The 13,633-nt window shown below is 46.7% G+C and overlaps 1 protein-coding gene across 2 annotated transcripts in view; it reads right to left on the reverse strand.

Moving 5' to 3' along the window:
* CORO7 (coronin 7) overlaps positions 1-13,633 on the reverse strand; it is a 996,081-nt gene that overhangs the window by 180,533 nt on the left and 801,915 nt on the right. For both annotated transcript variants that reach the window (XM_078663134.1, XM_078663135.1), the window contains one exon: positions 11,326-11,471. In XM_078663134.1, coding sequence (XP_078519260.1) covers positions 11,326-11,471 — 146 coding nt within the window. The remainder of the gene's footprint in view (positions 1-11,325; positions 11,472-13,633) is intronic.

A 13,633-nucleotide genomic window follows, 5' to 3' on the forward strand; every position in this document is an offset into this window, starting at 1 on the left:
ATGACTCAAGCAATATCTTAAAGTCATCAACCTCCAGGATGATCAACAATCAGGTTTGAGAGAAGGTTTTAGCACGGAAACAGAAACTCTAAAACCTATTGACAATATCCACAAGATACTAGAAAGACGGGAACCATTCCTGCTAATATATTATTAGATTGTTCAGCAACATTTGATCATGAAATCCTAGTAAACGTCTTACATCACAGAATGGGTTTCTGTGGTCAAGTCCTCAAAATTATTTTCTCACAAATAGGAGCCAACTAGTAAAAATAGGCAAACACATATCAGAAATAAAAGAATGCCATAGTGGTCTAAATTATCACAGACCATATTCAACTTATATATGGATGCACTGAATTGACATACTGAGGATTCATACATCACCATACAGATGACACTCAACTATACCAGATTTATAGAAATTTAAGATGCCCTCTTAACACTTCAATACTGTCATAAGAAATTACAAAACTGGAATGATGAAAAATGTCTAATGCTCAATTCACAAAAATCACAATTCATGCTAATCACTAGAATCCACAATCAGAGAGAGAACATTAATATCTAACTCACACATTGTTAATACTGCACAATCCTTACACTATCACATGCAAGCGCTCAAGAAAATATAGTTTTTCTAAGAAAATCAGGTTAAAAAAACTCAACACACGCTCTATTCATCTCTAGAATTGATTACTACAACGCAATTTCATCTGGAATTCATACCAGCAACCACGTCCAATCAAAGCAGTTCTACACACAACAGTAACATTACTCATAGACACAAAGAAATTTGATCACATCCTGCCAGCTCTAGGTGGCCTCCACAGGCTTCGAATCGAGTCTACAATACATTTCAAAATCAAATGCATAGCACAAAAGCCATATGTCAGGAAAACCCCAAGTACTAGAACAGCCTCTTAACACAGAATTGAGAAGTTCCAGAAGCAAAAAAGAATTACTAGAAACTCCAGAAATTCCAAACATTACAAGCAAAAAACAGAACTTGCATGAGGGTAAATACAAACGTATGGAACTCTCCCAACTCAACTTGTAGGTTCCACAAGGAGGGGGTCTGTCGAAGAGCCAGGTTTTGAGGTTTCTTGCAAAGATGGGGAGCGATGTTGTCTGTCTGAGGTGGACCGGAAGGTCGTTCCAGGCTTTGGCCGCGAGGAAGAAGGAGAGGCCTCCCGATCTCGTCTTTCTGGTGCGGGGGACTATGGCATAGTAGAGCTGGGCTAATTGTAGGGTCCTTTTGGGTGCGTGGAATTTGAGTCGGCTGTTCGGGTATGCTGGTCCGGTGTCGTGGAGGGCCTTGTGAGCGTGGGTGAGCATTTTGAAGATGACTCTAGCTTTGATGGGGAGCCAGTGGAGTGTGCGCAGGTGCTGGGAGATGTGGCAGTGTCTTGGCAGGTTGAAGACCAGTCTTGCTGTGGCGTTATGGATGTTCTGTAGCTTGCGGGTGAGGTTTTTGGTCATTCCGGCATAGAGTGGGTTGCCGTAGTCGAGTCTGCTGGTGACCAGGGCATGAGTGACGGTCTTTCTGTGTTTGAAGGGAATTCATTTGAAGGTCTTACGTAGGAGGCGGAGGGTATGGAAGCAGGAGGACGAGACGGAGTTGATCTGGCGGTCCATTTTGAGCTCCGAGTCCAGGATGATTCCCAGGCTGCATGAGTGGTCCGTGGGCCGGCTTCCGAGGGCGGGGGCCACCAGGTGTTGTTCCAGGGATCTGGGTTTGGGCCCATGATGAGTACTTCCGTTTTGTTGGTGTTTAGTTGTAGGCAGCTGTTCTTCATTCATTTGGCGACGGCTTCCATACCTTCTCGAAAGTTGTGTCTGGCGATGTTGGGTTCGTTGGAGAGAGAGCAGAGGAGTTGGGTGTCGTCTGCGTATGACACCATTTTAAGTTTGTAGGTTCTGACGATGGGGGCGAGCGGAGCCATGTAGACATTGAAGAGCGTAGGGGTGAGGGAAGACCCCCCGGGGGACATCGCAGGGGGTTGGTGTAGGGTCAGAGAGGAAAGGGGGAGTCTGACCCGCTGCGTTCTGTGGGACAGGAAGGAGCGGATCCAGTCGAGGGTTTTGTCTTGGATCCCTGCATCGTGGAGTCTGAGTATTAGGGTGCAGTGAGAGACTGTGTCGACCGCCGCTGAGAGGTTGAGGAGGATGAGGGTTGCTGTTTTTCCTTTGTCCAGTAGGGTGCGAATGTCGTCTGTTACGGCGAGGAGGACGGTTTCCGTACTGTGGTTTTTTCTGAAGCCGGATTGGGAGGAGTTGAGGATGTTGTGCTCTTCGATGAATGTGGCGAGTTGGCTGGTGATGGCTTTCTCGATGCCTTTCCCTGGGCAGGGAGATGGGTCTGTAGTTTATGAGGTCGGTGGGGTCAGCCGAGGGTTTCTTCAGGAGGGGGTTGATCTCGGCATGTTTCCAGTCGTCGGGGAAAGAGGCGGTTGCCAGGGAGCGGTTGATTGTGTGGCAGAGCATGGGTGCAATGGAGTTGGCGGCTCTGTTGAAAATTTGGTGGGGGCAGGGGTCCGTGGGGGCCCTGGAGTGGATTGACTTCATCGTCTTCAGTGTGTCTTCGGTGGTGAGGGCTGTCCAGTTGTCAATCGCTGGCTTCACGGTGTTGGGGTGGTTGGTGAGGTTTCAGTGTGTTGGTTGTCTTCATCGAAGTTGTTGTAGATTCTCTTGATTTTGTGGTGGAAAAAGGTGCTGAGTTTGTCGCAGAGGTTCTTGTGAGGGAGGGATGTCGGTGGACTCGCTGTTGAGCTAGGCGAACTCCTTGATGATGTTGAAGAGTTCTTTGCTGTTGTGTGCATGAGTGGAGATTCTGTCTTCAATCGCTTATTTCCTGGTTTTTCTGATGAGTTGGTGGTGGGTGTTGGTGGCAGCTCTGAAGTTGTTGTGGGCTTGTGTGGATTTGGTGTTCCTCCAGGGCTTCTCGAGGCGGCAGCAAGTGCGTCTGGACTCTCGAAGTTCGGTGGTAAACCATCTAGCTTTCTTGGCGTGTGTGTTGTTGTTTTTCTTGAGGGGGCGCTATGGTGTTGGCGCTGTCGGAGATCCATCTGTGCAGGGTTCGGACTGCGGTGTTGGGGGTCGACGTTTTCCGCGATGGTTGGGGTGGAGTTGCTGAGTGATGAGGTTAGCTGGCCATCTGTGATTCTGATCCAGTTTCTTCGTGGGAGCAGGAACTGGTGTCTGTGGAAGGTGGGTGTTCTGAAGGTGAAGTGGACGCATCGATGGTCCATGGGAGTTCGGTGGTGTGGCTGAAGTTGATGGAGTTTCCTGTTGTGAAGAGGGGGTCAAGGGTGTGTCCAGCTGAGTGCGTGGATTCTGTCACTATCTGGCGGAGTCCAATGTTGTGGAGGTTGTCCAGGAGAGATGTGGTGCTGGGGTCCAGTTGGTTGTCGAGGTGGAAGTTGAGGTCTGCCAGTAGGGTGTATTTGGAGTTAACTAGAAGTCAGAATAAATTCCTTCCACAGTTATCTTATTTATTCCTTTCATAGAAGCACAGTAGATAGATCAGCAAAGGTTGGTGCCAATAAACTGGGCAGGAGGCCTTTTTTTTTATTGAGAATTTGGAATTGGTACAAAATTAGCCATAAACATCTTATCATACGACTGGCAATGTTAAAAAAAAAAGAGAAAACTCAATAAATACATAGTTACAAAGTTACAAGTGCTTCCATGATCGGGGAATAAAATAAAACCATTATAAATATACTTATATTGCACATATATATAGTAGTTTATCAGTGCACCCGTGCATCTCTCCAGCTTTTCAGGGGTGCCCATATCTTTAGCCCCAGCTCCCGTGTTTTTCTGCCCTTGGACTCATATAAGGCAGACTCTAAATTATGTATACCCAAGAGTCTTGTCAGCCACACCTGGAAAGACGGGGCAACCATATCCTTCCATGCAGCTGATATAAGGATACGGAAAACTGCCACCGACATAAATACAAAAGCTTCTGTCTCTACCTTTAGGCCCAGCTTGCTTTCGCTTCCTAAGATCATTAAGGTTGGGGATAGACTGATCGTGTCGCCTAGCAACCCCTCCCAGAATGTCTCAATCTCACTTTTGATTATACTCAACTTATCGCACTGATGAAACATGTGTAGGGGATCGACCGGGCCTTCCGAGCATCTGGGACACCCGTTATCCTCCTTCTTCCCCCATTCAAACTATTAAGAGGGTGTGTAGTATAGATTTAAAAGCGTTTTGAAGTGTTGTGCTTTTAAATTAGAGGAACGTAAAAACCTTTTATCTAAATGTAAAGCTTTATCCAGGTCTTCATCTGGATCTTCTAATTTTGCAGCCCAAGAAGCTTCATTTTTTTTCCAGATCATCTTGAATCTCAGACCTTAAGGTTTTATAAATGATTTTGATCCTGCTGCCTCCTTTTAACAAGTATTCCAGTATGCTACGCCTTTTACTGGAAATGATCCAGGGTCTCTTAGATTTAAGTGTTTGGGGCAGGAGGTCTTTAAAGCAGGTGAACAGCTATATATTTATTCAGAATGAGTAAAGGATGAAGACTTTTGGAACATTTGTGATTTAAAAAGATAAGGAGTGGACAGTGGATTCTTTGGAAGTGAGTGAGAATTTAGGATTATCTATCACACCGACCAATAACTAAGCCTACTGCTCACAAAGACAAAGAGCTTTAGCGTTGGGTGAGGCAAAGGTGGAGCAAATAAACTGCTGTAGGATAGGAGAGTTGGCAGTAGACAATCACTATGAGGTTGTCTGATCGCTGCAGTGGCTTTCCCCAGTAAATTGTCCTTCTTCCAAAGTGACAGAGTTCAGTTGTGCAAATAATCAAGCTCCACTATGCCAGATCGCCTGAGGCAGTGTATGTAGTGGAAGGACTGGACAGAGCAGCAAATGCTTCAAGGGTGTCAAAGCTCCTGAAAAGGCGCAAGAGGCTACGGCCATGTCATGCTGATGCTGCATGGTCGTACTTTCCCTGCAACAGAGCTGGAGTAACAAAGGGCACTGTTGAAAGGGTTTCAACTCTAGAGGCAGGTCTCTGGAAATGTATTAACCCACAAATGGTAGTTTATCAGAGCTCGTCACCAGATGACCAAATTCCAATGCATATCAAAGGAAACATAGCAGGCCCTTTGTGAGACCCAGCTCATAGGGCACTAAGCACAGAGCAAATGTATACATGAAACAGTCCTGTGCTTTCTTTGTGTATGCTAAGTTTTCTTATGCCCTCTTTTCCCGATTCTTCATGCCACATCAATACTTTGTGATGCCGGTGGCTGTTTGACAGTTACCACAGCTACTATTGCTTCACTAAGCTCTAAATCCTAGTTCTCGATAACTATTTTTTAACATGGTATTTTCATTATTAAATTAAGTGAAACTGACATTTGATTACATATTAAAATCTAATTTGATGCATTCTGCACAGTTTTAGTAAAACCAGTGGTTGGAACTAAAAAGTTCCCTGCATTGTGACAGAGGTGCATCCCTACATAAACAACACGGTGGGTGGGGGCTCTAGGGAATATTTCATGACCAATGCGTAGACATATTCCCTAACCTTACTATGACAAACAAACGGATGTCTATGGGTCTGGAATCAAGAGACACAAGCTTTCTTGCCTTATATGATAAAGATTAGAGATTACACTAAGACCGGATCAGAGGATCTTACAAAAAGGCATTTTCTGTGGATATAAATTGGTCTGATCACAGTAGGTCCCAACGCATATGAGGGTACCCATCAGTCACCACTCGGAACCGCCCTTCATCATTTGGACTCCTCATGGACCTCACTCCTTGAGATCTGTGTAATGGATGAGGACTAGATGGAATGTCCACCATACACAGAAACTCAATGGGGGGCCCTAGTGATGTTAACTTAGTATCTCAACTAGTGAGTGACTGAATTGCAGTGCATGTGAGAGTGAAAAGTGTATTAAAATTGGGTGAGTGAACAAAAGTCCTTTAACCACTTGGATGCTAAGGGGTGTGCTAGGAGGACCATTGAATTTCCATTGAAATCAATGGAAACTCCATGACGAGCTGAGCTCGTCATGAGCGTCGAAGGGGTTAATATTTTGCTCAATCCTCCAATACTAAAAACAAAGCAGTAAAAGAGCAGTTTACAAAATATAACTACTCAATTTGTATATAGGTCGACATGTTTCAGCAATTTAGGTGGACCAAGTAGTCCTTGCTTTCATCAGGACCAAAGTGTAGGTGCTACTGCAAATAATGTGACACCGGCATGAAGTACCGACGGATAGAGCGGCGCTTCCTCTCCCTTAGCCGCTGCCAGGTGAGGCGAGGCTCATTTCCCCTGCAGAATAGTGACAGAAACTGTCCTATCCGCAGGAAAGAAACAGACACCTAGGATATCAGGTGCCCACGTTCTTTTTCTATCATTAGTTGTTATTTTGTCACATTATTTGCAGTAGCACCTACACTTTGGGCCTGATGAAAGCAAGGACTACTTGGTCCACCTAAATTGCTGAAACGTGTCGACCTATATACAAATTTTGTAAACTGCTCTTTTGCTGCTTTGTTTTTAGCATTGGAGGATTGAGCAAAATAATAAAGGACTATTGTTCACTCACCCAATTTTAATACACTTTTCACTCTCACATGCACTGCAATTCAGTCACTCACTAGTTGAGATACTAAGTTAACATCACTAGGGCCCCCCATTGAGTTTCTGTGTATGGTGGACATTCCATCTAGTCCTCATCCATTACACAGATCTCAAGGAGTGAGGTCCATGAGGAGTCCAAATGATGAAGGGCGGTTCCGAGTGGTGACTGATGGGTACCCTCATATGCGTTGGGACCTACTGTGATCAGATCAATTTATATCCACAGAAAATGCCTTTTTGTAAGATCCTCTGATCCGGTCTTAGTGTAGTCTCTCAGCTTTATCATATAAGGCAAGAAAGCTTGTGTCTCTTGATTCCTGACCCGTAGACATCCGTTTGTTTGTCATAGAGGTGCATCCCTGTCATGAGTGTGCCACTTGCAAAGATATCTCACTCCTTGGTGCCGATTTTTGGTTGTGGGTGAACATGAATCATGAACTAGGCCTGTCTCATGGATTGCTGCCTTGTTAAAGCAAGAGGGGCACACAAAGCACTACCCTTGCAGTGGTAAAGGGCTACTTTCCTTACCAAGAAAGAGGTAGCACGGGCACAGTGGTGGTGGCATACCGTGCTTTTGTAATAATGATCAGTAGAGTGAATAGGATTTTTACCTGCTGGCCCACTCATATAAACTTCTGTTGCTGTGTGCTTAACTCGCTCTTGATCTACATCATGCTAGCATATAACTCTGAGCAGTGCACATGTAGCTGATTGTGCTTGCTGTGATGTATGTGGGCATGCTTGTGGTACAGTACATGGAGGCCTGTGGGTTCCATATTGAAAACCCAGGGTCTTGGAAAGGCATGTGGAGGTAGAGGAGCCATCCCAGACAGATTTGTGGACTGACGCATTCCAGAAGTTGGTATACATGCTGGAGAAAGGGAGAGTCATGGTTCCTGTACACTTCAAAAGGGTTCTTTGATTTTGAAAAGGTCACTGGTCAGTGAGGCCTAAACACAAGGTCCACAGAAGGATGAGGATGTCAAGAGAAACACTATACAGAGACAAGGAATCATAACGGGCAGGGTTTGGGCCTTTGTAACCTTTTGTTAAGCATGTATGAGTGAGGCTGTCATTCAGGTGTGTCATTTTGGAGTCATTCCCATTTCCTGGGTTGTGGAGCTATCAAAGTTGGAGTTGCTCCTACTATGATAGGCTTCCTCAGCAAAGCACAGGATAGAGGAGTGACATTTTAAAGAGATCTACACCCCTAACCCGAACCTCACACTAAATCATATCTTCGTCTGAAAACGGATTATAAAAAGTGGAGCTTGAATCTACCAAATTGTGAAATGTCGAATGGTCAAACTGTGGTTGTACATCTGCGTACAGAAGCTCAGAATTACTTCTGCCTGTTGTGAGCAGGACTAGGGACCAAGGTCTGCTAGTCTCCCTCTTGTGTGATGGGGCCACGACCCAGTAGAATCAAGACCACGTGCCCTGGAGGCGGGAGCATAAGCATCTGCCTGCCATTGAGACCAGAGGACACTGTGTGAAGTAGGAGAGTGCTTGGAGGGAGCAAGTTCCAGTGGGGATCCTGCCGAGCGGATCCCTGAATGGAAATGTGAGATGATGGTCATGCAGTGTGCCGTTTTTGCAAGCACTGTGTGCCAAGTAGGGGTCGCCGTGAAGATTAAGGGCCATCTCCTTGGTGAATCACTGTGACCAAAGTGGGCTGTCGGTCTGTGTACTGCTGTGACCTAGAGGGGCAGATGCCTGTGTACTACAGTTCACAACCTCTGTATGCCAAGTGGAGCCACGGTGAAGAGAACAGCTGTCACAATTGAGCAGCGTACAAAAGTGAAACGTCGCGGGTTGCAACTCAAACAAGCAGAGCAGCAAGTCAACCACTAGAACTCAGAAGCCATCCTGATACCGGCAACTGGAATTAGGAGGACTTACCACTTAAACAGAGGATTGCCAAGGATGCTTGCACCCCACTCACAGCAGCCAGATGGGCCATTGACACAGCCTGGGCCTTTCATATCACTACACTACTGGGAGCCTGTTAAACTGATAGTCGGGCTGCAGAACCTCTAGGGAAATTTGCTCTGACTATACACCTATGACACTGAGAATAGGACTTTTATAAAAGCCATTATGGAACTTCTAAGACTTTGACTCACTTGTGCGGCCAAGCCTGAAGGGTGCCTGAAGAAAATGGGGAATAACCATAGTCTGTAGGCAGAGAAGTGGGACTCAAGATCTAACCCGGACAACACTAGAGTGCTGGCCTTACAAAGACTGTCCATATTATTTGTGGTGTGCCATATTTCATTTTGTGTTCATATATAAATATCTGGCTTGACCTTCATTTAATAGGGTTACTGTGCGAATTTTGAGTCTTGTGTCCATGTAAACCTTGCACCTACCACCCCCTGAGAAGCCTTGAACTGCTTGACCAGCACTACCACTGCAAATCAAGTGCTGAAGGGGTAGTAATGGGACCAGTTACTCAGACCCCTTAGTAAGTTGGGCCCGGGACGTAAGGATTTAAAGGCCTCAAACTCTATGGTTGGACCCAGTAGCTTCTGCTTGCCTCGCTAAAAGGTATTTCTTATATTTCAATCCTATCTCCTAAGGTCATCTTGCAGAGGTCAATTAACCAGCTGTCTGTTTTACTGCGATCTTTAAACAAATCGGAGCCCCAGGGGGAAGAAAAAGGGGAATAAACAACAGGACCCCCCCACTCAATACTATTGCAACAACAAGAGACCTGCCCCTACTGTGTGTGAGGACCTACATCCACCATACTATTATTCAAGCTGATACCTTCTTTTTAGGGCATCACATGTGGTCTGATGCTTTTCCTTTCCGCTAAAGTGTACTCAAAATCACTGTTTCGGATTTAAAATACTTGTGGTATTGTGGTGACTACAATACACACTCATCAAAAGAAGCAATCTTCACAGTGATAAGAGTGCAAAATAGAAGATACAAGAAAAAGTGTGGAAAAAAGTTTGGAAAAAAGTTGGCAGTGCCTCACGGGAGTAACAACAAGGGAAGAAATACAGACTGGTACTCGCCTGTGTCCTCACGATCTCATCATCAGTATCTGCCAACTGTGAATAAAGTAGACTGAAAGAAAAAGTGCAGACTGAAAAATAACCAAAAAAGTGCTGTGTATACGTGACCCTGTGAGGTTACCAAACTCTGACCTAGAGATTTGGTAAACCTGCCAATTAAAAGGAGCTTGGCAATAAGAGGAGTCTCAGACCCGTCTAGTTTGGCAAGCTCTATAAAAGAGGGACGGCTAATATTACTGATGCCAATGGGTAATACAATAGCGGCGAGACAAAAGTTAATGCTATTATGTCTTTTTTACATTATAGACTGACCAAAGGCAGCATACCGGGACCTGTAATGAATCTACAGAGACCCGCGGGTTTTTAGTTTCTTCTACGGGGGCGCTGGTATACACAAGAACGGCAGCCACCTGGTAAATATCGAGAAGGGAACATATATCAAGCTGTACCATGCTATATATATCCCAGTTGTCAGGTTTCTAGTTGAAGTAGGTTCAAGATATGTGTGTTAACTATGTGGTATGTTTTATATGTGACTACAGGTACAATAAACGGAGAAACAAGGTGCAGAGAACTCGTTGACCTCAACCCTGATGAAGTTGCCGGTAAATTGAGCATGGCAATGAAACATGTTGGTTTTTAATAGAGCAGGCACACAGCATGGAATAAAAATATTATAGCCAGTGTAGCCTAGCTCCTTTTAATTGGCAGGTTTACCAAATCTCTAGGTCAGAGTTTGGTAACCTCACAGGGTCACTTATACACAGCACTTTTTTGGTTATTGTTCAGTCTGCACTTTTTCTTTCTGTCTACTTTATTCACAGTTGGCAGATGCTGATGATGAGATCGTGAGGACACAGGCGAGTACCAGTCTGTGTTTCCTCCCTTGGTGTTACTCCCGTGAGGCACTGCCAACTTTTTCCCAAACTTTTTTCCACACTTTTTCTTGTTTCTTCTATTGTGCACTCTTATCACTGTGAAGATTGCTTTTTTTTATGAGTGTGTGTTGTAGTCACCACAATGTGTAACCACAATGACCAGATAAATCTGGACTAGAGGAACCAGAGGCACGGGGTACTGGTAGACGGCAGCCTCCAACATGAACTGTTTACCACAATGAACCGCATTGCATGACACCCGGTGGTGTGTGAGACCAGTCCTTCACTTTTTGTGAGATATCAGCACTCACATAAATAACACTAGTAACACTTCTACTGGTAGCGGTTCATTGTAGTCACCACAATACCACAAGTATTTTAAATCCGAAACAGTGATTTTGAGTACACTTTAGCGGAAGGGAAAAGCATACCCCCCGCATGTGATGCCCTAAAAACAAGGTATCAGCTTGAATAATAGTATGGTGGAAGTAGGTCCTCACACACAGTAGGGGCAGGTCCCTTGTTGTTGCAAAATTACTGCGATCTTTACACATGGAACCAGGAAAAAAGTAGAATATGTCTCTCTCTGTACTGTTATGCAAATGTCTGGTCAGCAGACAAGCCGTACAGTAAGTTCTTCACAGCAGAAAGGATATTGCCAGTGAACACACATGTGAGTCTAAAATGGGCCAGGCCCTTAGCGGAGGTCGCAATATGGTTAAGACTGAGTAAACATGCTTTTGATGGCAACAGGGCATTAGGATTAATCATAGGCACCCTTCTCTCTCACCTTTCGGGGCACCGTGTAGCTGATGGGCACAATGAAGTTGTCAGTCAGCTGCAGGACTCGTGCCACCTCACATGCCATCACATCCAAAGCCAGCTTGGGCACCATAGCGACACCCCGGGTCTTCATCTCGGTCAGGCACTGGTTTACTGTAACAGAGAGAAAAGCAGGAGTGAAACCCATCCCAAAATGCAGGCAAGACTTGAGGAGGTTGTCAGGAGATCCTATTACAGGGAGTGGCTGTAGCACAAATGACAGCTGATGCGGTGTTTCTATATTACACAGCCATATTATGGAGCCTAGGTGTGTTAGGAGCATTGTGCAATACGGTGGGAATTTACTACAAGTTAGTTAATAGGGAGTGTGGGCGAAAGTGTGTATAAGATTCGGCTCAGTTAGAAGTATTTTGATAAGGTGTGGCATCATGAAGGTCCCTATAGTAATAAGACTATATAAAAGTGCCTGAAAAAAATGTGACATTACTACTGTAGTAGAAAGGCTGTCTCTGGGATCCCAATGACGGGGGGGTGCTTCAGAAGCGTGGGTTCTCTAAACTGGGTGCAGTATTAGGGATTCTGTATAGGGTTTGCTTTACGGAGGGATCCCAAAATCTGGTGGGCTGTCCCTTGCATTCTCCAAATGGGAAGAGATGTATCGTGAATCCCACACATAAAGTTTTCTGTATCATGTATTCTATAAACAGGATGCACTATATCATATACTCTCAAAATGGAGTATGTGTATCATGGATCCCTTATATATGGTGCGCTGTATCACAGAATCTGTTGGCAAAAGGTGCTCTTTAAGGCATTCCGCACTATGGAATCGTGGATCCCTTGGTAGGAGGTGCCTTAGCAAAGATGTTATGATAGAGGAGCCAAGCTCGTGACCGCAATGGCCGCTCTGTAGCTCGGCTCCGTCAGCCTTCCTGCCCAACACGCAAATCCTGACAAATATCCTGCCCCGAGACGACACACTCGGGAAGAAACGGAAACGTGAAGCAACGCTCAAACTCACCGTCTGGCCTGGGGGCTCCTGCGTGCTGTGGATCCGAAGCTGTGCTCCTGTTTGGTCCGGGGCCTTCGCGGTGTGGAGACCGGAGCCTTGCCTGCGTGGACCGGCCGGGGTGGCGGTGTCGGCGGCGGCCCCCGGCGGGAGAGAGGGCCGACTGTGAGAGGCCGTTGTGCGATTGTTCCGGTGGATACTGACCGGGCCCGTTCCAGCGGCCGGGAGGCCCCGTGGTAGGGCGCGGCGCGCCGTGGATGGGGGAAGACCGTGCAGGAGGACGCCCCCGTTGCTGCCTCGTCCGGCCATCTTGAAGCCCTGCGCCCAGAGTTGGCTTGTGATGCCTGCGGGTGGTGGCGCAGGCGGACCCCCCAAATTTGGTGGCGCATCTTTCCGCACCAAGACTGCCATTTTTGGGGCCTGAGTGAACTCCAGGGGTGTCCTCGCTTACGAGCCCGCTCCGGGAGTTGCGGAGGGTGGTGACGCGGCTGAACACGCAAAATGGCGGCCGACGTCCTGGGACACGGATTCCCTCGGGCGGCGGACTTGTGTGGCTGGAGTGCGCGGGGGCCTGGTCATGTGAGCGTGAGCCCACTATTGGTGATGTCCTTGACGCCCTGCAGTCTCTGCATACGGCCTTGGCCCCCGGTGCCCCTGTGAAAGGTATACGGTCCGCCGCCATCTTTGATGGGCCGTTCTTCATGGATGCGGCTCGACTTCGTGGTGGCGCTGCCTCGTCCCCCTCGATTGCTGCGAGGAGTGCTACCGCTGTGCATCGACAAGACTGCAAGCCTGCGGCCCCGACTCTCCTGGCAGTTGTGAGTGTGGAGTGCGAGGGCGTGGGCTCCATGTTGGGGCCCGATCCTGCTCGAGTGTTCGAGGAGCGTTGTGGACTGCTGCTCCGATCTACTTTGGTGAGGTCGTGCTGTTGTACTGCAGGGGAGCCTCTGCTTTCTTACACGGCGAGACTGAACTCCTGTTTTTTGTTGCTCTTGGTGTCATTGTTAAGATTTCCGGACTGCAGAGAAAGATTCTTGTTTTGTTGCTGGTTGCCAGGGCCCCCTGGTCTACACCCTTGCCTTGTTTTGTTCCGATCGAGTAGCCTATCCATCTTGAACTGTTTGCTTCCCACTGCTCTTTCATGTGTGGTAGTGATGACTAGGAAAGGCCAGGGGTGAGCCACACTGAACCCTGAGGACTACCGGTGAACGGATTGTGATGAGGCAGACCCCCAATCTTGATAAAATGGACGATCCCTTTGAGAGTTTATGATACCTGAGATTGTGTCGATCTCGTTTAGACGCTG

The sequence above is a fragment of the Lissotriton helveticus genome, chromosome 10 (assembly GCF_964261635.1).
Source record: "Lissotriton helveticus chromosome 10, aLisHel1.1, whole genome shotgun sequence".
Classification (NCBI taxonomy): domain Eukaryota; kingdom Metazoa; phylum Chordata; class Amphibia; order Caudata; family Salamandridae; genus Lissotriton; species Lissotriton helveticus.